This window comes from Triticum urartu, chromosome 7, assembly GCF_003073215.2.
Source record: "Triticum urartu cultivar G1812 chromosome 7, Tu2.1, whole genome shotgun sequence".
In the NCBI taxonomy this organism is placed as follows: domain Eukaryota; kingdom Viridiplantae; phylum Streptophyta; class Magnoliopsida; order Poales; family Poaceae; genus Triticum; species Triticum urartu.
Window position 1 is genome coordinate 127,294,103 of NC_053028.1, and position 25,752 is coordinate 127,319,854.

General features: G+C 46.0%; 2 protein-coding genes, 1 long non-coding RNA gene and 1 pseudogene across 3 annotated transcripts; all 4 read right to left on the reverse strand.

Moving 5' to 3' along the window:
- Window positions 1–1,765: 1,765 nt before the first annotated feature.
- On the reverse strand, window positions 1,766–3,318 carry LOC125523636. The gene is made up of 4 exons (XR_007290325.1): window positions 3,065–3,318; window positions 2,776–2,988; window positions 2,221–2,590; window positions 1,766–2,142 (listed from the first exon to the last, which is right to left on the reverse strand). It is a non-coding gene; the product is annotated as an uncharacterized LOC125523636 (long non-coding RNA).
- A 6,235-nt stretch (window positions 3,319–9,553) lies between these two features.
- On the reverse strand, window positions 9,554–11,203 carry LOC125518538 (annotated as a pseudogene).
- A 5,222-nt stretch (window positions 11,204–16,425) lies between these two features.
- LOC125522823 lies at window positions 16,426–17,464 on the reverse strand. Its single transcript, XM_048687856.1, has one exon. The coding sequence runs from the start codon at window positions 17,366–17,368 to the stop codon at window positions 16,667–16,669; it is 702 nt and encodes a 233-aa protein (XP_048543813.1). The 5' UTR covers window positions 17,369–17,464; the 3' UTR covers window positions 16,426–16,666.
- A 5,587-nt stretch (window positions 17,465–23,051) lies between these two features.
- Window positions 23,052–23,916, reverse strand: LOC125518539. The gene is made up of 3 exons (XM_048683353.1): window positions 23,857–23,916; window positions 23,562–23,699; window positions 23,052–23,372 (listed from the first exon to the last, which is right to left on the reverse strand). Exons 1-3 carry the CDS (start codon window positions 23,914–23,916, stop codon window positions 23,052–23,054), a joined length of 519 nt encoding a protein of 172 aa, XP_048539310.1.
- Window positions 23,917–25,752: the final 1,836 nt, after the last annotated feature.

Consider the following 25,752-nt stretch of genomic DNA (forward strand, 5'->3'; position numbering starts at 1 on the left):
ATTTAGCTCTCTAAACAAATCGGTAAATGACTGAAAAATAGCAAATGATATCAGAACATGTTGGAAATTGATGATGTCGCTTTGAATGTTGCATACTGAACACAAAAAGTCCGGAGTTCAAATAAGTTATTAAAAATAAAAAAGAGGTGCAATGCTGGTTAATTAGCTTCAAGCCTTTCGGAATAGTGTAGACTGCACTGCACATAGCTCCGTGCAATATATGCTATTCCGAAAGGCTTGAAGCTAAGCAACATGCAGGTGAGCATTGCGCCTCTCCTTCATCGTATCTGCATTCACGGCTTATAAACCGCTTATACTGCCTCTCTTTTGGCGAGGTGGGACTAAAAATCAGCTTACTAAGAAACTCTAGTATCGGTTCATGCCATGAACCGGTACTAAAGGTCTTCGTGGGGGCCCCAGCCTGACTACAGCCTGACACGGCCTCATTAGTACCGGTTCGTGGCATGAACCGGTACTAATGGTTGCCCACGAACCGGTACTAATGATGTCCGCCCGCCTAGCCGTTGGAACCGGCACTAATGGACACATCAGTGACGGCTCAAATTCAAACCGGCACTAATGTGCTTCACATTTGACCCTTTTTCTACTAGTGAAAGTACTCCTGTAAAAATCTGGTTGACAATAAATCTGGCGCTAGAATTCTTGGTACAGGCTAAAACTTTCGTTTCCAAGGCATTACTAAGGTGCGTTCCACATGACACTCGTTAGTTAATGCTCTACGTCTGAACCAACAGACCCTGCATGCCTAGGCATGGATCCCCTTTGCTTGGTGCTATCATATTCAAAGAATTTAGACCAGGAATCACAACCATGCATGCGTCTCGCTTGCGTATTGATTTCCTTGGAGGAAAATAAGATAGTGAAAGACACACTTGTATTAATAACATACGATCTTCTTGGATGAGCATATAGCTTTATTTTCATTAGATAGCAATACCTGGGTTTTCTTTTAGAGCATGGTTAATAGTATAGCTAGCTGCTGGCTATAAGGCAGTGTCATGTAATCTACAGCCCATCTTATAACCAACATGTATAATAGTAGATCAAAAAGTATATTATTTTTTTATTATGTGGCCCATCTTTCACTCTCACAAAGTGTCTAGGAGCACGTGCTAGAGCTGGCTCTTCACGAAGAGTCCACTTACCTTTTCTCTCCTCTTCTCTTTCCTCCAACTAAGCAGAAATATACTATTTTATTTCTTATAGCCCGCTGACTCAGCTCTATTATACTTGCTCTTATTAAACGTGGTCTCACAGAACTCATGCCACGATAGTCTTCCTCTTGAACAGTACAACTGGTGTTATTAGTAAGGTGGATATAAAGTATAGGTGGCTCAATAGTCCTTGCACTCCAATAAATGACGAGCTATACTTTGTGCTTTCAGTCCGGCTTTGGCCCTAACTTAATGCGGGCAAACAGGAACGCACTGTGCCAATCTACGATGGAGCGGTGTATTCAACAGCAGCTATTCATTTCATCTAATTATGCACTAATTCCTAGACAACAGAGCAGCGGGTGAGATTCCGGTAAGCATCGTCGCCGAGTGCTCCTAGTTCGTGTCCATGGCCTTATGTGCTAGCTTCTCATGAGAAGCTTTATTATCACTTGTGCAGAAAGCAGAAATATTACATGTTACCAAAAATGCCTTGCAGCAGTTATAACATAATTTATGGTGTTGCTATGCTAATACTTGCTACCTCATAGTCGGAAAAACAAACATAATAGCAACTAATGTCATGACCCTGGTTTGATTATTAATATAGCTGCTCACTCTAGGGAATCGAATGGTATATTGCTTGACTAAGCTGAATACACATTACCACGTGATGTCAACATATTCAGAAAATAACTCTAGGTCATATGCAATACAGACCCTAAATAACATACAGGTACACAATTTTGTCATTCTTTTAGGAGAAGACAGCTCGTCTTCTGTTGGCAGTTTGGCACCACCCAAATAGACATTAATTCTATGCAAAAACAGTAGTGGCATAGTGAAACGAGTTTTGGCTATTTTTTAGAAACGACCAGTTCAGTCGCACCAAAAAATTGCACATACTCATAAATGTATGCCAGTTCTAGATCAGTCTTCACTAAAGACTGCTCCATGACTAATTTATCTGCAAATAGAGAGATTTTGTGAGAAACTAGTGTGACTTCTCTGAAATAAACTACATAAGAATAGACACAATAACCACCTTGCTCGTGTTGACCCCCCTGCGAAGCTGCCTCTCTGTCCTAAAGTCCTTCTGCGCTTGGAATCGATGTAATATTCTACAGAGGTATTTATCTTACAGGTGTATCTTACCAATCGCAATTGATTTCTGTCCGGAAAAGAAACGACGGACTGAGGCGTGCATCTCGTATACCGGCTGGATACAAGTGTAACAGGGAAAACCGGGGTAAACATTACAGATGCTTTTCTGTATGTTGCCCCTTGTCTTCGTCTTGTTTTGGTCGCTTTTTTGTATGTTGCCCCTTGTCTTCGTCTTGTTTTGGTTGCTTTTCTGTATGTTGCTTAGGACTTGGTACTTGTTTCTTTTTCTTTAATGATCACATGCAGTTCTCCTGCATGGCTCGAAAAAAAACCGGTGTAAACATTACGGATGAAAAACGGCGAGCCAAGCACCTGAAACAAATCCACCCGGCTTTATCTTACAAAGCCCATGCTTTACGGAGGTAAACCGACAATACAAGAGGGGTCTTAGAAAAAACAAAATCAGAGACAAGGATAGGATCATCTCAATACGCACCTAATCAAACATGAAGCAAACTGGAAAAGATCCACAGCGCACATACTGCTCGTCCTATATTAGCAGTTTGGCATCGCCGCCGCTGGGAACGAGTAGCTTGGCGCCGGCAGAAAACCTCCGCGCCTGAATCGCTCGAGCATACTCATGGTCATGTTGGTCCTGTCGTTGGTAGGCTTCATGGGTAGCAAGGAAGAAAGGGCTGCATGATGGAGGCTGAAAACCAACACAAAAGGTATCAATCCCATAAACCACATAGCGAAAACGAAATAACTTACTACATAGAACATACTCGGGCATGGTAGCAACTGCTGCTATCTCCGATGGCCCTGCACGGCCTGATCCAAAAGTAGAGATGCGGAGGGACTCTTGCCCAACTCTGGCGGTGGCCGGGGAAGGGAGGGGAGGGGCTGCCGGCGAGGAATCTAGGAGCGGCTGCCGGCGAGGAACTTAGAGGGGTTCGCCGGGGAAGAGAGCAGAGGGGCTGCCTGCGAGGAATCTGGTAGGTGTTCTGGAAGACTCGGTTTCTGTCGAGAGAGAAGGAGAAACGAGAAGGATGTCTGCGCGGGGTGTTTTTTTGCAAAAGTGCAAGCAGATTGAGTATAATCCATCTTAGCCTTACGTTTCAGATCGGACGGTAGAATTGGCATGAAGGCAGACACGTCATCATCATCAACTCGCATTTTTATAGGAGTGGAGATATGTGCGAATTCGTTGTAGATGATGTAGGTCTTACGTTTAAGTGTTGTGCCGGTGAGCTGTGTGATCAGAATGATTTCCCTACGTAGTATGTGATGAAATCGCCAGCTAGCGCATCCACGCTTTGGTTAATTTGCTATGTTTCTTGCTTCTGAATCCTGACTAGGACAACGTCCATGCATTGCTATGGGGCACATATATTATCCCATTTCTCTAATTTGTCTATGAATAAGTTCCCGAATCCATGCTACCTTGAAAAATGAATGCTGGAAATTCTGATTCTGACATAACCCTTCAACAATTGTGTACTACTACTTAGATTCGGGACACATCCACTAACTGTCCTTGAGATGCATCGGACTTTTAGAAAGTAATTTGAAACTTCATACTTTCTCGGTACCAAAATAAGTGTCTCAACTTCAGTATAAAATTGTACTAAAATTGAATACAAAACTTTAGTATAAATTCGCTAAAATTGAGACACTTATTTTGGGTTGGAGAGAATATAATGTATATTTTTGAAACTTTGAAACTTGATGTTTGATACGAGAAATAATAAAAATAACGATGGTTATCGTGTTATTATTTTTCTACGCGCCAGAGGAAATAAATATGCGGATGTGCCAGTGTACTAAGTACACAAAAGAAAGATAGGGAAATTTATACTTTATTAACCCAGCCTAACTCGCCTTTGCTTGCAACATCATGTTTGATTTGCCAGTGGCTTTGGCTCGAGTCTCATCTCACCTCCACATGTCGAGTCTCCGTAGCCGGGCAGGTTCTCAATCCAGCCGGGCGTCTAGCCTGACAAGACGAGTTTACCGCGGGAGTCTGCGGTGTACTCTAGGCCGCCAAAGGTCACGATCTGACCTGGGGTGTAGTTTTCGACGGAGGCCAGATGGCCCGTCGAGTCGACGCAAAAGATCATGTTGTCGTACACAAAAAGCTGGTCGGGGTGTAAACGCTCCCGCGGCATTGCCACAGCTGATCTGTGAATGAGCCATCAATCCTTCTGTTGATCCCACAACGGAACTCTCAATGAAAGCACTAGTTTCGGTATAAGAACCGGCATACCTCGGGGTAGGGGGTCCCGAGGTGTGCATCTCGGGTAGATGGTAACAGGAACGGGGAGACAATGATTTATCCAGGTTTGGGGCCTCTTGATGGAGATAAACCCTATGTCCTGCTCTTGTTTATATTAATATAGATGTATCGAGTACAAAGTTGACCTACTCGAAATCGTAAGATGTTGTCTAACTCTAGGGCTAGGTGAATGATATTGCGTTGATGTCCTCTCTACGGGCTAAACCCCACGGCTTATATATACGCCGTGTAGGGTATCTAAGGTTACAAGGTCGTCATCTTAGCGTAGAGGTGGTAGGAGAAGTCTTGGAGTGTACGGCAAGTCTTCGGCAGATGCGGTCTTGATCCTCCCCCCATCGTGCAGCCTCCGGAGTCCACCTTGACAAGAACAAGAGCTCACCAGCCTAATCCGAGAAACCTGGGCCGACTAGGTTTTCTTTTACTAATAAGTATTTGAATAGTTATATTTGTAAACATTGAATTTGTAATGTTACTGAATTGTGTGAACCTAAATTATTGAGTTCAAACCTAATACGTGTACACATGTCTAGTTGAAATGGAGTATGAAAATCAAATATAAAAGAATTGGCAAATAAATCCTATTAGGGAGTAAAGGTTTAGGAGTTCGGCTAGGAATCTCTTAAAAAACACCTTAAATTTGAAGAGTTAAGGTTTGAGGACTCTCTCGCAAAACAATTATAGAAAATAGCACGATTTATCCATAGTACAACAATAGTTGAGATGTTGTAAATATTACATCTGAGATACTCCCTCCATTCCCATATACAAGGCCACAAACTCAAATTACAGGTAACAAGGTAAAATTTAATGACTGCTTTGCAAGTCCATTTTTGTTTTTGTTAACTGGGATCATTAATACGCCCAGGTGCATGTAAGGAAGGAATTGGAAGGAAATAGCACAGTGTCATTATGACTACATGCATGCAAGTATTAAAACAATTGGTAGTACGAGAAAACATCATTATTTTTTTCCTCGATTACAGTTAGTGGTCTTTATAGATGCAAATTGTATTTTTCATAATGGCCTTGTATAAGGGAATGGAGGGAGTAATTGGATGGTCAACAAGTTTTTGGAATTCAAGAGAGGAGTGACCATTTGCCGTGGTGCACCGGTGATATCTCATCTTTTTGGGGATGATACCTTGTTGTTTTTTGAAGCTTCTGGCCAGCAAGAGAACATTGTTACAGGTTTGTTGGACACTTATTCCTCGGCTATAGGTCAACTTATTAATCCAGAGAAGTGTTCCATCCTTTTCTCTGGAAACTATAATGTGTCAGTGGTGGAGGAAATCAATAATATCTTGGAGGTGCAGCAACAAGTGTTTGAACCAAAATATCTCGGTTTGTCGGTACCTGAAGGTAGAGTGCATAAGGGTCAGTTTGAGACCCTTCGGGACAGGCTAAGGAAAAGGCTAATTGATTAGAGTGAACAATATGTTTCTGTTGGGAACAAGGAGATCCTCATCAAGGCTGTGGCACAATCAATTCCAACATACGTTATGAGTGTGTTCCGACTTCCTGCTTCGGTGTGTGATGATCTTACAAAGATGATGAGGCAGTATTGGTGGGGGGTGGAGAACGGGAAGAGGAAGATGGCATGGCTTGGTTGGGAGAAGATGATGCTTCCGAAGGCTATGGGAGGTATGGGATTTCGTGATATGAGGGCCTTTAATCAAGCTTTGTTGGCCAAGCAGGCGTGGCGTCTCCTTGACAGTCCGGACAGCTTGTGTGCTTGTTTGTTGAAGGCTAAATATTACCCAAGGGGGAATTTATTGGACACGGTATTCTCAGCTAGTTCTTCGGCGGTGTGGAAAGGTATTGTTCACAGACTTGATCTTTTGAAGAAAGGCATTATATGGCGAGTAGGTAATCACTAGTAGAAAAAGGGCCTTTTGTCCCGGTTCATAAGGGCCTTTAGTCCTGGTTCTGGAACCGAGACTAAAGGGTCGGTACTAAAGCCTCCCCCTTTAGTCCCGGTTCTTATACGAACCGGTTCTTATACGAACCGGGACTAAAGACCCTCCACGTGGCCACTGCCTGGAGGTCCACATTTAGTTCCGGTTGGTAACACCAACCGGTACTAAAAGAAATTTTATGATTTTTTTGAATTTTTTTTGAATTTTTTTCTGATTTTTTTTTATTTTCAAATTTCTGATTTTTTTAACCTCTAATCTCTAATCACCCCTCATCACTGCTCAATTTAACATTTAATCTCTAATCACCCCTCATCATTCCAAATCATCTAACTTCCCGAACGGTCACCCATCTTCTCACTACTCCAGCCTGAGCACGCTTAACTTTCGGCTTCTATTCTCCCTCGTTTCCAAGTCTGCACTTGTTGTTTTTCTGACAATAGTAAGATGTCAATCCTATTAACCCTCGGGAATTTAGCTTGAGCATGAAGTCACACATTTCACTGTTTGAGTTTGAAACTATTGTTCTAAAAACAATAATTATTTAGTAACACTAATATTTCTTGAATAAGTAGTTTGACCACAGTTTGACCATAGTTTGACCAGATTTGACCAAAATTCAAAAAAATGAAATAATTATTTGGTAACACTAATATTTCTTGAATAAGTAGTTTGACCATTGTTTGGCCACAGTTTGACCATATTTGACCAAAATTCAAAAAAAACTGAAATAATTATTTAGTAACACTAATACTTCTTGAATAAGTAGTTTGACCATAGTTTGACCAGATTTAACAAAAATTCAAAAAAAACTGAAATTTTGAGCATAACTTTTTTTCCTTTTAGAATTTGAGGATTCTAAAAATTTGCAAACAGGCCATAGGCAATCAAAATCGCCCGCGGATTTTCGTTCTGAACATTTTGATATATTATACGTTTTTTTCCGACATCGTATGCAAAAGTTATAGCCGTTTTATATTTTCCCTACATTTTTTGCAAAACATGTCCAAATTTAAGTTTTTAAATTTTCCTAACTAGTAGATGTAGTAATATAACTACCTCTCGAAGGATTTTATTTTTTGAAGTTTTTATCATTTTCTTTAGATTTTTTCGAAACAAAAAAGGCGATCCACACGGGGGGGGGGGGTAGAGTTTGAAAATGGGACCTTTAGTCCCAGTTTGAGACACAAACCGGAACAAAAGGGCATTGCATCCTTTAGTCCCGGTTTGTGACTCAAGCCGGGACTAAAGGTCTAATCTTTAGTCCCGGTTTGAGACACAAACCGGGACTAAAGGGCATCGCACCCTTTAGTCTCGGTTCGTGCCTCAAACCGGGACTAAAGGGCTCAGGTGAACCGGGACTAATGCCTTAGCCGCACGAACCAGGACCAATGCTCACATTAGTCCCGGTTCGCGACTGAACCGGGACTAATGGGCTGACCCGGCCTGGACCTTTGCCCCCTTTTCTACTAGTGAATGGTACTCTCATTAAAACACGAAGAGATGCTTGGATCCCTAGAGGACATAATTTTCGGCCAGTAACTCCCAAGGGAAATTGTCGATACAATTGGGTGGCTGACTTCTTGGATGAGTATGGTGCATGAAATGAGCAGCGGCTCAGGGAACACTTTTGGGACTTGGATGTGCGGGAGATTCTGAAGATTCGTACATCTCCTAGGAATGCGCAGGATTTCATCGCGTGGTTCCCTAAAAAGAGTGGACACTTTAGTGTTCGAAGTGCTTACCATCTCGCAACGGAAGTTCAACATTCGGTACACTTAAGTTCCTCCAGTGGTAACCCCTCAGGACGGAGGCCTATCTGGCAGCGTATTTGGAGTTCCCAAGTTCCGTTGAAAATGAAGATTATGGCTTGGAAGGCTGTTTCGGGTGCCCTTGCTACAAATGAGTGCAAGAAATATAGACACATCTCAGTTAGGGATGGATGTCCGTTATGTGGGAGAGAGAAGGAGACGAGCTTCCATGCTCTTGTATCATGTGATCATGCAAGCAGAATTTGGACACACATGAGGCTGGTATGGCGTCTTCCTAGCAATGATGTTTTACATGATACAGGACATGACTGGCTGTTAAATGTTCTTGCGAACTGCGATGATCAAATGAGGGATTGCACGATCATGCTGATATGGCGAATTTGGTCTTTGCGCTCAGACCTCACTCATGGAAAGGAGGCTCCCCCGTTGTCGGCGACATCAGACTATCTCCAGAGTTACATGAACTCACTCAACCTATGTGGCAGATTTTCAACGGAAGAAATTATTAAAGGGAAGATGCCAAGGGTACAGGAGGCTCCATACGTAGTTCCCAGGCCGAGCGCCCCTTTGGCTTGGCCGTGGCCGCCGGCTGAATTCGCTGCCCTCTCGGTGGACGGTGCTTTTATGCAGGAGGACGGGTCTGCTGCGGCGGGTATGATCCTACGGCGTTAAGATGGGAGTGTTATCTTTGCAGCATACAGGTGTATATTCAATTGCAACGACGCGTTGGAAGCGGAACTGCATGCGATCATGCAAGGCATGGCACTGGCCGTGCAGCATTGTTCCATGCCAATTGTTGTGCAGTCAGACTCAGCATCGGCGTTGGCAGCATTGACCGGGGAGAGTTTAACCAGGTCAGCTTATGGACACTTGGTGACGGAGATCAAGCATCATATGGAGACTCGGGAGTTTGTTCCTTCAAAAATCAAGCGTGAACAAAATAGGGTAGCACATCAGTTGGCTTTGTATAGTCGTACGGAGTTCACTACTGCTGTATGGCTAGGGAGATGTCCTCCTTGTATTGAGGATTTGGTGCCTCTTGATTGTAATCCTATGCATATGGAATAAAACTCTCTTTCTATCGCAAAAAAAACAAGTCTTTTGGAATTCAACGATACTCGTGTTAGAATCAGCGTAGGTCGTGGCATACATACTCCCCCCCCCCCCCCCGACCCCACATCAATGTATGTGTATGAATGGTTTATCATCGGTCCTGTAGTACTGAGCGGTAACGAGAAGCAAAATTTACTGTCTTCATGCATGGTTAACGAGCCCAATAGCTATATTGTCTCCACTCGGTGATATGCACCGTAAAACTTGATGAGAAAGTTGCAGAGTGCGAGCGACTTCTCATTAAAGAGTATCTCACAAAGGACAGTCCTGCTTCTAAGACAGAACTTATTACTACACGTACCTAGATAGCCCTAGCCTAGCCATTGCTAGCAAAGACAGCTAGTTATTGGGCCCTAGCCTAGCCATTGCTAGCAAAGACAGCTAGTTATTGGGCCCTAGCCTAGCCATCGCGTGTACTAAATGGTAAACCTGCGCTGCTGCACGCCTCTGCACTGCTGCTGCTCGTCGTCAGTCGTAAAACACGCACAATTAACCGCAAGGAGTACGTGTGTCCCAAATTAAACTCACACTGACAGGCATGCAAGGCAGCAGCCATGGATGGGTCGACGATCAATCGCCATGACCATCCAGGCATGTAGCCGGCCTTATCAACCGATTCTTACATTAGTTTGGTGAAAAGATTGCAGCTTGGTAGATAGTAGATCAGTCGGGCATAGCTTTGTTGATCCATACCAACTACTAGTAGCTTGCTACCGTCGGAGCTAGCCTCAAATCACACGATGGCCGGGGCCTCCGACTCGTCCATGCACGGCGCGTCGGTGACGACGAAGCTGGTGTAGTCCGGCGATGACGACGACGACGAGCCACCGACGGCGATGGTGACCGGCCAGCAGTAGTACGTGGCGGGGTACCTGGTCGTGACTTCCCCGCTGGCCATCGTCGTCGTTACGTGGCTGGCGAAGACCCCGCTCAGCATCAGCTCCACGCCTTCGACGCTGCGGCCCTCAAAGAGCGCCCGCACGTACCGCATCGGCACGTCCTCGCCCGGCGTCATCCCCACCATCACGATCGTCTCTTGCGCCATCCTCGGCGACACGGCGATTGGCAGCGGCAGGTCGAACTCGGCGATCTTCGTCGGCGACGCCGACGACGCGCTCGTGATGTCCGTGAGCCGGACGGTGACGTTGTTGTACTCGCCGGAGGGCGCGCCCGCTGGGGTTGTAGGCCACGAAGACGAAGGTGAGCGTCACGACGTTGTCAGGCGGCGGCATCGACGGGATCCTGTCGACTGCCACATGGCCCCCGGAGAGCCTGAACTGGAGCTTCTGGGGGCGGAGCATCAGCACCGCGGCCCGAATGATCACTGCCACGGCCAGCACTGTCACCACGGACGCCGCCGCCCACCGCGCCACGTACAGCCATCCGAACCTCTTGGTCGCCGTCTTGCTCTGGTCGGTGGCTACCATATGCATCAGTCCGGAACTCTGGAAGTCTGGATGTGGCTACCACTGCGTACGTCTTCGTCGTGAATGACATCCACTTCGGGTATCTATTTATAGATAATTTGCTCCTCCCCCCTCTCTCTCCTGCATGGAGATAATTTATCAGTTTTGCTAGAACTCATCTAGATGAGATTTAATTTGGTCTCATTCACCTTTTATAGCCATTGAATGTGGTGCTATAAGATGCGTGTATGCTGACGTGGGTTATATCCGTTCTTGTTTTTCAGGTGAATGAGACCAAATTACGTCTCATCTAGATGAGTTCTAAATACTCCCATAATTTACTCTCGATGACCAGCCTCCGATTATGTCACATCTAAATATCACATAATACCTCACATCCAACTATGACAACATCATACATCATTATTAGATAACTAAAGCCTCACCATTGTATTGTTTGTTTGTTTTGTTTCAATTTCTTGCTGTATTTCTTTTGTCGCCCACGACACCCAGCCCAGAACGATGGGAGCTTCTCCGACTAGGCCGGCCCAATGTCAAACTGACAACAAGCAGTCGCGTGCAAAAATATCAAAAAGGAACGCCTCGTGAGTGGCATGGTTCAAACCGCGAACCTTCTGTTGGTGCACTCATCTTGCAAGCCACAGAAACCGACTAGTTGTACTGATAAAATAGTAGCTCATAGTTTCAAGAACTAACGGTATTGCATAACCTAATAGTACTAGAAAATTGGGTTGATCCTCAAAAGAAAAAGTACTATAAAATTGCAAACAGTTTTTCAAGTATTGAACGCCTTTTCAAATAAACACGACTGTTCTTAAAATTTTCTAAATATTTGGTACAACTATTAAGAAATATTATAAAATCCCGACATTTTTTAAATTTGTAAAAACAAAACTTGAAAATGTGAACCTCTTTTGAAATTCAGAGCATGTTTGGAAACATGAAAAGGATTAAATATTTCAGAACATTTTTTTTGAATTGGTGAACACATTTTTTGAAAACTCGAGGTGGTCGACTGCAAGCTTTAGGCTACCACATGTGTGTTCAAACCCTCGAATCCATTGGAGGGTTTGTTCAAACCCTTGAAATTGCCACCACGTGTGGGTGAAAACACTCAAATCGATCCGAGGGTTTGTTCAAACCATCGATGGTTTGTTCAAGCACTTGAAATCCCTACCCCGAAGAGGGATGTGAAACCCATGCACGTATGTTCAAGCCCTCGAATCGATTCAATTCGGGGGAAAATCACAACCAATTCAATCAGTCCGAAATCAAAGCCTAACTGTCAATTGAATAGGTGCAATTTACATTCCACAGCAAATCGAAAGCGACGTGTTAAAATGGATGCTACATAGGGGATGGAGGACGTATCACCATTGACGCGGAGGAGGGAGGGGGAGGAGTGATCGCCGTGTAGATCTCGTCATCACCGCCAGTGAGATGCAGAGGGGAGAGTGGGCGATGGGAGGATGGGAGCGTGAGGTGGTGGGAGAAGGAGAGAGTGGGTGATGGGAGGGGTTGGGGTGAGGGGAGTTATGGCACCCCTTCGGGAGCCAACACGGTTTCTATCGTGTGTCCCCACGCGTGCAACTACTCCTTCCCATGTGCACCCCTCGCATCTCTCGGGTCTGACTCACTGGAAACGACCTATTTGACTGTTTTCATCGATGAGTGACGTGCAGTGCAGACCCAATAATATTTGCTATGAAACAAACAGTCTGAAAACAAAAAATACTACCTCCACATCACGTAAGACTAGCCAAAATCGAGTCCAACTCGGCAATTTTTCCTAGTATATGGCAATGAATTAATGAGAAGAGTGATAGTTTTAGTACTACCTCCGTCCGGTGAAAAAAATTATGGAATAGAGTGAAAATGCATTGGAAAGGTGCAAGCCGCCATCTCTCCATTTTAACTATCCTACCCCCAATGACCTACTAAGTGCATGAAAAAAATTAAAAAAACCATGTGTAGAATGTTATTGGTCTTGATTACCATGTGATGAGAGAAGCAATATTTTTCTACTTTAATGTGCATTGGGAAAATAAATGTACACTCTTTTATGGATAAATTTTAAAGCCAAAGGTCTGTAGGCATTGGCCCCTCCCTCTCCTTTGTCCAATCACAAATTGTCAGCTCAATCTCACCCTGTAAAACTCTGTAGATCTCCGTGGATGTAGCATTGTTGTTAGCCTAACACTGTATGGTTGATCCACTTGGCGAGAGGCAGGTCGATCAGGTGCCTGTGCAGCATGCAGTGCCTCCAAAAGTCCAAATTAGACCTCTCCCGATACATTGATGCTAAAATGGTGTGCTAAGTGCATTAAAATGCTTAGCAACTAATGTCCCTAATGTATCGGTGCTTAGATTTTGTAGCTAAACCTCCTCTATTTAATTGTTTAGTAATAAATCTCTTTCATGTATTGGTTGGTAGTTTTTTATTTAGGTCCACGTGTTTAGCATTGGTTCTTTAAATGCTCTCTCTCCTTTTTAAATGCTTTGCCACATCATATTTTTATCTATGTGACATCCTTAACACTTGTACACGATGAAGCACTGGGAAGGGCCTTAAAGACATGATAAAAGTGGGGTTCCTCTCGGTCATCTTTAAGGGGCTGTTTGGTTTATTGCCCTAAGGCGCTGGACCAAAAAATTGATCGTTGACCAGCTGTAGGGTGCGTGTTTGGATGGGATCCAAATAATTGACACGCTAGCCCGACTCACCTTTCCTCTGCTTCTTTTACGCCAATCTGTTGGTAAGGACGAGGGTGGTGGAATCGTTGGCCAATTTTTTGGCTCACCAACAGCGCCAACGATTTGGCGGGGCTAACCTGAGCTGAAACCAGACAGCCTCTAAGAGCATCTTTAGCCGCGCCCCCAACAGGCCCTCCTCAGACGTTTTTGCCTCGCCGGTGCTAAAAAAACGGTCCAGTCGCGCCCCCAGAATCCCGTTTTTCGCCGGCTCGGGCCAAAACTGGTGCCGGCGGACCCAGGCCGAACCCGGCGCCCTGGGGCGCTTGGGGAGCCAGCACAAGCGAAAAAGGCGCGTGGGTCCGCCCTGGCGGCGACCCGAGGGCCTTTTCCCGCCGTTTCTTGACGCTTTTCCCTCGCATCCCTCCCGCTCGCTCGTCTTCCTCCCGCCATTCCCTCCTTTCTCCCGCCAAACCCCCTCCCGCTCGCCTTTTATTCGCCGCCATGCCGCCGAAGAAGTACGACATGCCGCGCGCGGCGGCAACCACGACTGGCACCGTGGCCCAGCCGAAGCAGAGGAAGCCGAGGGCGCCGCCATTGAAGCCACCGGGCATGTCGAACGCCGAGTGGAGGGTGGAAGTTCAGCGACGCGACGCAGTCACCGTCGACCGGCAGAACAGGGCCATCGCCAAGAAGGCCCGCGAAAACGCGGCGCGCGCGGCGGCGTCCTCCTCATCGGTCGACCACGCGGGGATGATGAATCCACCCGTCGTCAGCCACGCCCAGTACGCGCCCTGGGGACAGCAAGGCGTCGGATCTCCATGGGGATCGTCGTCGCCTGGCTACACCGATGGCGACGCGCACGGTGGGTTCAACCCAAACGTGACCTTCCCCATGGCCACCCCACGACACGCACACCCTCGCCCGCCTTTGTCGGCGTGCAGTACCCTCCATACAACTACTCGCCGCCCGCCTACGCGTCCACACCGACGCCCCATCTCCGCCGTGGACCGCTGCCCTTCTCGCACCTCGGCGACACCGACGACACAGGAGCCGACATGGACGACATCATCGCGACAGGATCGACCGCGGCCGCCGCGTCTCCCGGGTTCGCCACCCAGGACGAGGTAGTGGATCTCAGCGGCGACATGGAGGCCGAGCTTGGCTACGTCTACGGCGAGGACGCGCACGAAGCGCAGGAACCCGAGAAGGAGGAGGAGGAGGAGGAGGAGGAGGAGCCGGCTCCTGATCCGATGAAGGGACGCCAGAAGAAGAAGCGGGCGGCTAGGCCAGGCGAACCGCGCATCAAGTGGACGTCCAAGGAGGAGGAATGCCTCGCCGAGGCATGAAGAGTCGTCTTCCTCGACCTGACCACCGACACGAACCAGAGCTTCGAGACGTACTGGGACCGCATCAAGGCCGAGTTCGACGAGCGGAAGCTCGTCGACCCCTACTTCAAAGGCGTCTACATGCAGCGCGGCTCCAAGGCGATGGCGAATCATTGGGGGCGTATCCAGGGGCGTGCAACAAATGGCATGGAATCATCGAGGAGGTCGCGGCTCGCCCGGAGAGCGGCACCAGCGTTGAGGATCAGGTACGCACGCCGTTCGCCCGCATCTCTTCGTCGTCTACGCCCGCCGCCCGTCAACTGTTTGTTCCTCCGCGCAGTTGCTGCGCATGTTCACCATGTATCGGCGCGACAACCTCGACGCCGACTTCAAGTACCTCCACGTCTACCAGCGCATTGACAAGTGCGAGAAGTGGGCGGAAGTCCCACGTACCCTCGACAAGGCCAAGGAGACATACAAGCCGGACGCGACGACTCCGGGCGCGTCAAAGGAGCGGCCGGACGGCCACAAATTGGCAAAGAAGGGGAAAAACGCCGACGCGGCAACCGCGCGAGTGCAGGAGTCCATCAAGCATAGCCTCGCCGACGCCCAGGCCCGGGCCGTCCTACGTGAAGAGAAGACCGAGGCGCGGTGGTCGTCGCTGATGACGAACAGCGCCATCAAGCTCGACCTGCTCCGGACCAACGTCGACGCGAAGAAGAGGAACACCGACATGGCTTTTCTGATGGGCGGGGCGGACATGCTCCAGAGCAACGACGAGCAGCTCAGGGCGTGGTACATGGTGGAGCGCGGCCTCATCCTGAACCAGATGCAGACGGCAATGCCGACGACGCCAGCTCCCGCGCCCACGGCCACACGGACGCCAAGTCCGAACGACGCCTCTACATCGCCGCCCAGCAGTACCGAAGCCGCGCCGACACAGCCCAGCACCGAAGCAGCTCCGACACCGCCGAGCCCGCGCACGCCGACTCCGCCAACGCCTGGAGCCGACCCCGCCGAGTGATTCGTTGCGCACGCGAACTTGCGGCGTGCGGCGCTCTGTTTTTTGTAACGCCAAACTACGTCTGATCGCCGGATTTGTGGCGTCTTTTGTGAGAGGGAACGACCTAGTTCAAATTTCCCGCATCCTGGGGCCGCCGATTGGGGGCGTGACTGGGAGCTAGGTCGCCCCCAGGGGCCGAACTAGTGCCGGCACGCCCCCAGGCCGCTCTATTTAGACGCCCTGGGGAACCGAACGGCTGGAGATGCCCTAACTACTTCAATACTGTTGCTCTCGTGCCCAATATCCCTGCACCGAACACATGCATGCTCCAGCACGTAGTTACTCCTTGTCCACCACCTGTGCCGGCTGCCAGTGCATGCATCTTGGCTCCGACCTGACCTGCCACCTTCCATTAACTTTCTCAAAGGACATGTCCTGCTTCTAGATAGCCCTAACCTAGGCATACGTACCAAGACAGCTAGCGTCGCGTGTAGGGAATGGTAAACCTGCCACGGCGAAAGACTCGGTAGGTCGCGCTGCTGCACGCCTCTGCACTGCTGCTGCTCGCCGTCAGTCGTGAAACATGCACAATTAACTGCAAGGAGTACGTTCTGTCTCAAATTAAACCCACGCTGACAGGCATACAAGCAGCAACCATCGATCGACGATCGATCGCCATCATCCATGCGTTATCAATCGATTTTACTACATACACTAATTTAGTAAACACTCAGTGGATTGCAGATAGCTAGACGGATCGGTAGGCATATCTTGGTTTATCCATGCGGGAGGCAATGCATGGCATCACCTAGCTGGCTACCGTTGGAGCGGAGCTGGCCTCAGTTCACACGATGGCCGGGGCCTCCGACTTGTCCAGGCACGGCGCGTCGGTGACGACGACGCTGGTGTAGTCTGGCGACGAGGACGACGACGACGACGGGCCACCGACGGCGATGGTCACCGGCCAGCAGTAGTACGTGGCGAGGTCGCTGGTGGTGACGTAGTCCCCGCTGGCCATGGCCACGTGGCTGTGGAACACCCCGCGCAGCATCATCTCCACGCCGTCGACGCTGCGCCCCTCGAAGAGCGCCCGCACGTACCGCATCGGCACGTCCTCGCCCGGCGTCATCCCCACCCTCACCATCGCCTCGTGCGCCGTCCGCTGCAGCACCGGGATGGACTCCGGCAGGTCGAACTCGGCGATCTTCGTCGGCGACGGCGACGACGCGCTCGTGACGTCCGTCAGCCGGACGGTGACGTTGGTGTACTCGACGGAGGCGCGCCCGCTGGGGTTGTTGGCCACTAGGACGAAGTTGAGCGCCACCTCGTTGCCCGGCGGCGGCATCGACGGGATCCAGTCGACTGCCACGCGGCCGCCGGAGAGCTTGAGCTGCAGCTTCTCAGGGCGGAGCATCACCACCACGGCCCGAACGATCACTGCCACGGCCAGCACGGTCACCACGGACGCCACCGCCCACCGCGCCACGTACAGCCATCCGAACCTCCTGGTCGCCGTCTTACTCTGGTCGGTGGCTGCCATTTGCATCGGTATGGAACTCTGGATGTGCGAGTACAAGTGGCACTACTGGCTAAGCTACAGTCGTTAGAGTTGCACACGTAACATGCATCAATTAGCTAGCTACCGCTGCGTACGTCTTCGTGAATGGGAACCACTTCCGGTATCTATTTATAGACAATTTGCTCTCGGCGGCCGATTTAATTATTATCACTTTTGATATTTCTTAGATGTCTGATTTTACGCATCTGTCATCATCTTCCTTCCTTCTGCCACGCCGGACCTCGCCGGAGAGCAACAAACTTCATCGGAGAAGACAACCCCACTATTCATTTTTGAAAGAAGGCATTGCCCCACTATCTATCTTAGGTGAAAGCCATTACCCCACTATTTATCTTAGGGAAAGCCATTGCCCTAGTATCTACTTTATGGGCGTGTGTGTGGAGGGGGGGAGGGGCAATGCTACACCTACGTAAAGTAACGTAGGTGTTTTATGTAATGTATAACGTGGACAATCGGGATTGGATTAAGGGGGATTGAGGGGCCCACCCCACTGAAAATCAGAGGGGGGGGGGGTCATTGTTAGGAAGGTTACGTTGCCTTACGTATATCTCTTCGTAGATAGAGCATTATAGGGGGGGGGGAGGGGGTGTGCGCTGGAGTTCTTCCGTGGTGTGCCGAGGCTTAGAGGGAAGGCCGACGCAACAACTAGCACGGCAGTGGGGGAGATCGATGGGAGGGCTGGGCAACGAAAGCCCCCGGCTTTGGGGGGTGGGGCGGTGGGAGGTAGGCAGTTAGTCCTGTGTTGGCCAGTGACTACGTGAGGAATAAGATGGTGGAGGTTGGACATAAGCAATGTTGATCTATTTTCAGCCATTGGATGAAGATCTAATGGCCATCGATGAAAGTGACTATTGTAAGATGTTTTTTGAAGTACCTAAGAAAAAAAAAAGGTCCCTTTGATTATACGCGCACACGTACGTGTAATGTCCATTACGGGACAGGCTATTCAATGGACAGGCTATTCGTAATTCAGTTGGGTGAAAATTGAAATTGAAGTCGGTCCCTCATAGTAAATCCAACATCTAGCAACCATTTTTTCTTCATCCAACCATATTTCCTTATCTCGACTCCCACGGGCCGAACCGCCGCTCCTCGGCACCCGCGGCCGACGGTACAGGGCCACACATACCTCACCATCCTGCCCTGCGCGAGCCACAACCCTCCTTCATCACTCTAAATCTTCCCACGTCGAGTTTGTCGACGATGACCCCACACCCTCGATCCGAGTGGCAGCGCGCAAGCCACCAACTAGCCGCCACGGGCTGACCGCCCCGTGGGCAAAGAAGCAGGGCCGACTGCCGGCGGCTTCCTCTAGGCTTTGCCCAGAGAGGGACACCAGTGACGACGAGGGAGAGGGCGGTGGGATCGGGACGAAGGCGGGGGAGGGCCGGTGCCGCCCAAGTCGGACATGGAAGGAGCGATGCGCGCGTGTGGGAAGATTGGTATCTATAATATAGAAGGCATTCATGTTGCATGCTTGCATGGTGAAAGAAATACGGTAGTGAGGGCAGCTATTTTTCCATTTAGATACGGAAATGGAAAGGTGCACACTAGTGCGGGAGTAGTCATCTGCCAAGTCCTGTCGCCCGCTCGTTTTGCCTCGTGATTCTCCTAGTAGTTCAATTTCGCACAAGGGCACAATAAAAAAGAAAATAAATCCCTCAAAAAGTTTAACTTTCAATGATGAAACTTACGGTTTTTGTCAGGTTTCAACCAATTTCACATATATAATTTCAAGCAATTTTTTCTATCGATTGTAAACACAGAATAATTATTTTTTATCGGTCGCTCGTACTAAGTTTCAACATTTAATTTTAACATATTTTTTAAAAAGTCGCTAAAATTCAAAATGGATTTTATTTGAAAGCGCTGGTCACAAGAAATACGAATATGAAAACATAACTTAGCTTTGAAAATCGGAAGCCAAAATAAAAAGCAGGCATCAGGAACATGCATGCCCCCGCACTTGCGTACCACAAATCCTCTCCCATTTAGATATGGAAGATTTATGTCTGATTTTTAAGGCGCAATATACTGTGATGTACTCCTATGCTTATCAACAAGTTATAGAAAAACAAGTTATGATGTTGTCTGAATGTTTGAGACTTGATGTGCTCCTATTGCTCATTTTCTACCACCGGCGAATACATTGTTGTATTGAGCTCTTGCCGCTCGCTGGCTGGACGGCGAGACGGTGATCACAGCGGGGAAAATTACTCTGCTCTTCCCGCAAAATTACTCTAGCAAAACCCCGCCCAGACAATGGATCGGGATAACATGGCGATACCCGGCCTGGTTTCACTTTCACCCCGTTACCATGTTGCCTTCTGCGCATGCACCATACGAAGTCCATACACATATCGACAGCCTCTACCTAGGAGGGGAGAGCAAGTTTTTGTTTTCCATGGCGACCAGCACTGGGAAGTTCACTGATGGCGTGTGGGGCCCGAAGCACTACATCCTGGCGGCCATCGCCGTGACCCTCGCCGTGAGCGCCGTGGCCGTCGTGACCTCCTTCATCCTCAGCCCCGCGCGCATCGTCTTCTCCGTGACCGCCACCTCCACCAACCAGGTCCAGGGAGCGCCGGTGTTGATCCTAAACTTCACCGTGGACGCTGCCAACCCGAGCCGCCGCGCGGGGGTGGAGTACAGCTCCCTCACGGCCCGGCTGCGGGTGTACAGCGCGAGCCACGGGGCGGACGCGTCGGTGCAGACGGTGGTCCACCAGGCCATGCCGCTCCTCCAGCCGCCGGCGAGCTCGAGCAGCTTCCGTGCGTCGGCCTTCTTCGACCTGCGCTTCTTGGTCAGTAACTCCGGCGGCAACAAGGGCGTCCGTGCACAGCGGGCGCCTCCCATGAGCGTGCTGGTGAGGGCCCAAGTCCGGTTCAAGGTCGGGCTGGCCTACTCCCGCCCGTACGACGTCGAGGTGTCCTGCCAGCCCGTCGACTTCTTCACGGCCGCCGCCGCCGGTACGAGGATCGGCTGCGTTGCCTGACAGATCCATCGATCTATGCTCTAGCTGTTTGTGTCGATATGTGAATCTCTGTAGGCCTGCAGATCCATTTGTTTCGACAGTCCAAATCATATGCCATTTTAGATCTCCAAGTGAAGGCCCCAAGTGAATGGTTCTGCTTCTGCTGTGTTCTTCTGGTTTCCCTCCATCTCCAGAATAGGATTATTAAAGAAAATTGTTCATGAAAGGGTTATTAATTGTTTGTTTCTATGGTATGCTTACTCCACCAAGAAATGCAGAGAGTTTCTTGATTACCTGAACTTATGCATTTAGACGTACAATACGATTATCAAGAGACGCCTTACATAGGATGCATCAACTGGTCTTCCTGTTCCTTTTTTTATGTACATATCAACAGAGTTGTTCCGATAAAACACATTACAGGAAACAAACCCCAAGTTATATAGCTTAACATACTGATATAATAAAGATACTGACAATGGCAATCTGAAAACACTTCAGAAGATCAAGGAATTGGCCCAAAAGAATTTTCATTAATATTTTTTTCTGAGATACATTTTGTTGAGGGTTCGTTTTGAGATAAAAAAAATTGAGAGAATGTTTTGAGGATTTTTTTTTGAGGAAGATGTTTTGAGATAAATGAGAAGGGAGAAAAGTAGTAGTCTTTTTTTTGAGAATCAGAAAAGTAGTAGCCAGGTTTCGTCACGGCCCAAAATCAGTGAAAGCCCATCCACCTGACTCCTTTGTTGGCCCTTCTACATTTATTCCATTGATTTCTTCAATTTGTTTGCATATATGACATACCGGAGTTTCTCCACACAAAAAAAATATGACATACCGGAGGAATTCCCTATTTACCGCTCTCTACGTCGTACTGTCGTCGTCGATTCACACAGGCAAGTCGACCTATCGAGCAATAGGGCCGACCCATGCATAGCAGTACGCGCAGCATTCTAGTAAACCGTTTTCAGAACCTTCTAGATCGTCCCCAGTTGGTATTTACCGGTTTTGGGAACCTTCTAGAAGGTTCCTGAACCGGGTTTTCCTTTTTCCAATTTATTTTTCTACTTTGGTTTCCTTTTCTTTTTCATTTTTCAGTTTCAGTTTCAATATTTTTCATGTTATTTTTCTTTTTCGAAATTTGTTCAGAAATTTCAAGAAATTCATGTTTTCAAAAAAATCATGAAATTCAAAATAATGTTCCTTTTTAAAAATTTGTTCGTTTTCAAAATTTTGGTCATGTTTTTTATTTTGTTTGGGAGTTTCAGAAAATATTCTCATTTTCAAGAAATGCTCCCGTTTTAAAAAATTGTTTGCATTTTTGAATTTTGTTTGTGAGCTTCAGAAATGTTTCTGTTTTCAAATTAGTTCATGTTTTTAAATTTTGTTCATAGATTAAAAAATGTTTGCATTTCCTAAAAAATGTTCGTATTTTCAAACATTGTTTGTGTTTTTGAATTTTGTTTGGGAGTTTCAGAAAATGTACCCATTTTCAAAACAAAGTATGTGTTTTCAAAAATGTTTGGTTTTTTTAATTTTGTTTGTGACTTTCAGAAATGCTCAGGTTTACAAAATTTGTCGGTTTAAACAATTGTTCGTGTTTTTAAAAAATATTCATGTTTTCCAAAATTCTTCGCGTTTTGATTTTTTCTGGGAGTTTAATATTTTTTTCCGTCCTTAAGAAATTATTCGCATTTACAATTTTTGTTCTTAGATCCTAATTGTTTGTGATGTTGAATTTATTTTGAGTTTCAAACAATATTCCTGTTTACAAACTTCGTTCATTTTTTTTAAAACATGTTACCGTTTTCCCAAAAATTGATCAATGATTAAAAAATAATGTCGTTAAAAATTATTAAGAAGATTAGTGTTCAAAAAAATTCACTTTTTTTTAAAAAGTTATGTTTCTGAAATACTCATCACAATTTTTAAAATGTTTGTGTTTCAAAAAAATATGCACGTTTGCAGAGAAAAGCACGCGTTTGATCTTTTAAAGAATTTCGGATGTGGCACTGACGTTCCTTCTTAAAGTTTTGCGCCACTGTCTTAGTCAGTAACTTTCTACCACCACATGAGGTCTCCCGCTCGACCCCCTGCCAGCGCGCTAATCTTTTTGCAGATTATTCACCCGCCATGCGCTATAGTACCCACACGCCCTGCTGGGCCGGCCCAGTCGCGGGGCGGGGGGGGGGGGGGGGGGGGGGGGGGGGGCTGTGTGAAGCCCCAACAGTGTGCCGCAATAAGCGGCGCACAGGAAACCCTAAAAAAATAAGCGGCACATAGGAGCTCCCCATACCGGGGGAGCCACAACAATATCATTTTCAAACAACTCACAAATAAATCATTTATTTCTTTATTCTACCACTCATCTCACGGACTGTAAAGTAGTCTTGCTACATGGTACAACCACCAGGTCCTCCATAGTACTCCCTCCATTCCACAATGTAGTGCTTTCTCTATCCCCGTGCTTCAACTTTGACCGTAAATTTAACTACCAAGACCGATTGCGGCGAGAGTAAAAATTATATCAATGAATTCGTATTCGAAAGAAGTTTTCAATTATATTTTTTTTTCTCCCGCCGCAGTTGGTCTCGTTGGTTAAATTTATGGTCAAAGTTGGACCTCGGGAAGTGCGGACGCACTATATTTTGGAATGGAGGGAGTAAAACATTTCATCTACAGATATAACGGCTCCATAGCATTTCTTGTGGATAAAGAAGCAACTAGACCCTTGGGCCATGGATCAATTATGTAGCCTCTACCAGTGTCATCAACAAATCTGACGTCTCGAACGGTTGCTGAATAAATTCCAGGCCAATGCACATTGCCCATTGCGGGACTAGCACTCCCAGGATCAGACATGGTGTAACCACCCCATTGTATATTATTTGCATGGTCTGCCATATTAATGAAAATACTTTTTGGCCAAAATCCAACAACACGAAGGTTCTGATTATCATAACCAAAGTACAACCACCAGTCACCATCATCTTTCTTCTGCAAGAGAATTAAAAGTAACTAGAAATTATTCCAATAACTAGCAAATGACTTGGTGCGAAATGAGAGTCAGTTAGTGATGTCATCATCTAGGCATAAAAATCTAGACCACAAATAGCTCTTTAGGTTACAAATGTTTCATCGCACAGTAAATGATATTCAGTGTGTTCATGTGTTTTAACTATGTACCTTGAATATCTTGATTGTCATCTTAAGTTTCCCATTTTTAGGATCTAAAGTGTCTCCTGGAGTGATAGGGGCATTTTGTACAGGCACAAAACCATCACACTTCAAGTTATAGCATCCAATCGATCTATACCCATCAGCCTATTACACAAGACAGTATCATAAAGTGTACGTCAATATGGTATATAGATATTGTCCACCACAAAATATGGTATATGGATAAGAAAATGTAAACCATAATCTTTTCAAAATATTAAACCCGCAAAAACCCTGAGAAATGCAAAAATTAATCATGTACCATCCATTGTGTAAAGAAATGTGTATTGCTATCACCATAATTAGACAGGCTAACTTGCATTGAAGATTTTTTTTTTGATTAAAATACAACCATAAATTTATGGGGTGACATAATAGATGGATTTAAAAAAAGCTACAATCATCACCGAAAAGGAAAATCATGCATTCCATGTAGGTTATGCTTGAGTAACCATCGAGGAAACTTACAATCCATCCGGCCATTACAACGTTTAGACTACCATAGTCATCCCCTTTCTGATTTATCACGCATATTTGTGATGAGCTTGTTTGAGTATTGAAATTTCACAAACCACATACATCAAATGTTCCCATAGCACCGAAAAGAACGGTTTGAGAGTTTGTGGTTGACTCAAAAAGAGCATACTGCGGAAAAATGAGACAACGGTTAATAACACACTTCACAACGTATACTTACAATACAAGGTGTATATAGGCAACTCCATAAGTGGTTTCTAAATTAACCAAGGAACATAAAATCAACCGGGTAATGTATTTTATTATTTTCATGAGGCAAAAAAACATGATTGAAGGAGGGAAAATTCAATATTCTTTTTATGCCAATTCTCTATTTTACCTTTGTAACAAAAAGCCTTCTACCGTAATTAATTTAGTGTGTTTGTGCAGAGAAGATCCTTGGCTTTGTGAAAGGAAGATAAGAAGAGTCGCAAAAATGGAAGAGAATGCACAAATAAACTCAGGTATACAATCAAAACAGAGAAATTTAGCAACAAGCTTCTCCCTTGTTAGTAAATCAAAATAAAGTGTGGTCTATTAAAGTCAATACAAATCCAGAAATATGCATCCCTTTTATTACAAATAACCAAATCTATTTTATATGTTATATAATGCATCAAATCTAACAATTGTGTAGACAACCTTCAACTTACATGGCTAATTCCACTCTCGCCAGCTTTTGTGGGTAGTAAGCTACCATTCCAGAATGATTATTGCCTCATTTTATTCATATTCTCAGAATATGTACCATTAGGCGATGATATCACAACTTTAGATGAATAAATAATCAACAAAATGAGAAGTTGTTGAAGGCGCACAGCCGGTTGCATTTTGCAACCAGAACTGCAATCCTTCTCTTCAGTGAAGATATTGTGGGGGAAAAGCTAAGTAAAAATTCTAAGGGAAAGGTTTTGCATATTTTGGGTTTTAGTGACACACGCGCGCGCGCGCAGACACACACACAGATATAGTTATTCTTCACCCCTCTCTATTTTGACGTCAATGCATCATATTTTTAGGTTTCATAAATTTTTTCTTATTTCATATGTAAAAAGGGAACGTAAGAAAATATATACTCGCTGTAAAAAAATTTGGGTTTTCCCTTTTCCAATTTTTTTCTTCTTTGGTTTCCTTTTCTTTTTCAAATTTTTAGTTTTATTTTCTATTTTTTCTTGTTATTTTTATTTTCCGAAATTTGTTCAGAAATTTCAAGAAATTCATGTTTTCCACAAAATTCATGAAATTCAAAATAATGTTCCTTTTTAAAAATTTGTTCATTTTCAAAATTTTGGTCATGTTTTTTATTTTGTTCGGGAGTTTCAGAAAACATTCTCATTTTCAAGAAATGCTCCGTTTTAAAAAATTGTTTGCATTTTTTAATTATGTTCGTGAGCTTCAGAAATGTTCCCATTTTCAAATTAGTTCGTTTTTTATAATTTTGTTCATAGATTCAGAAAATGTTCGCGCTTCAAAAAAATGTTCGTGTTTTCAAACACTGTTTGTGCTTTTGAATTTTATTCGGGGGTTTCAGAAAATGTACCCATTTTCAAAACATAGTCCGTGTTTTCAAAAATTTTATTTGGGTTTTTGAATTTTGTTCGGGAGTTTCAGAAAATGTACCCATTTTCAAAACAAAGTCTGT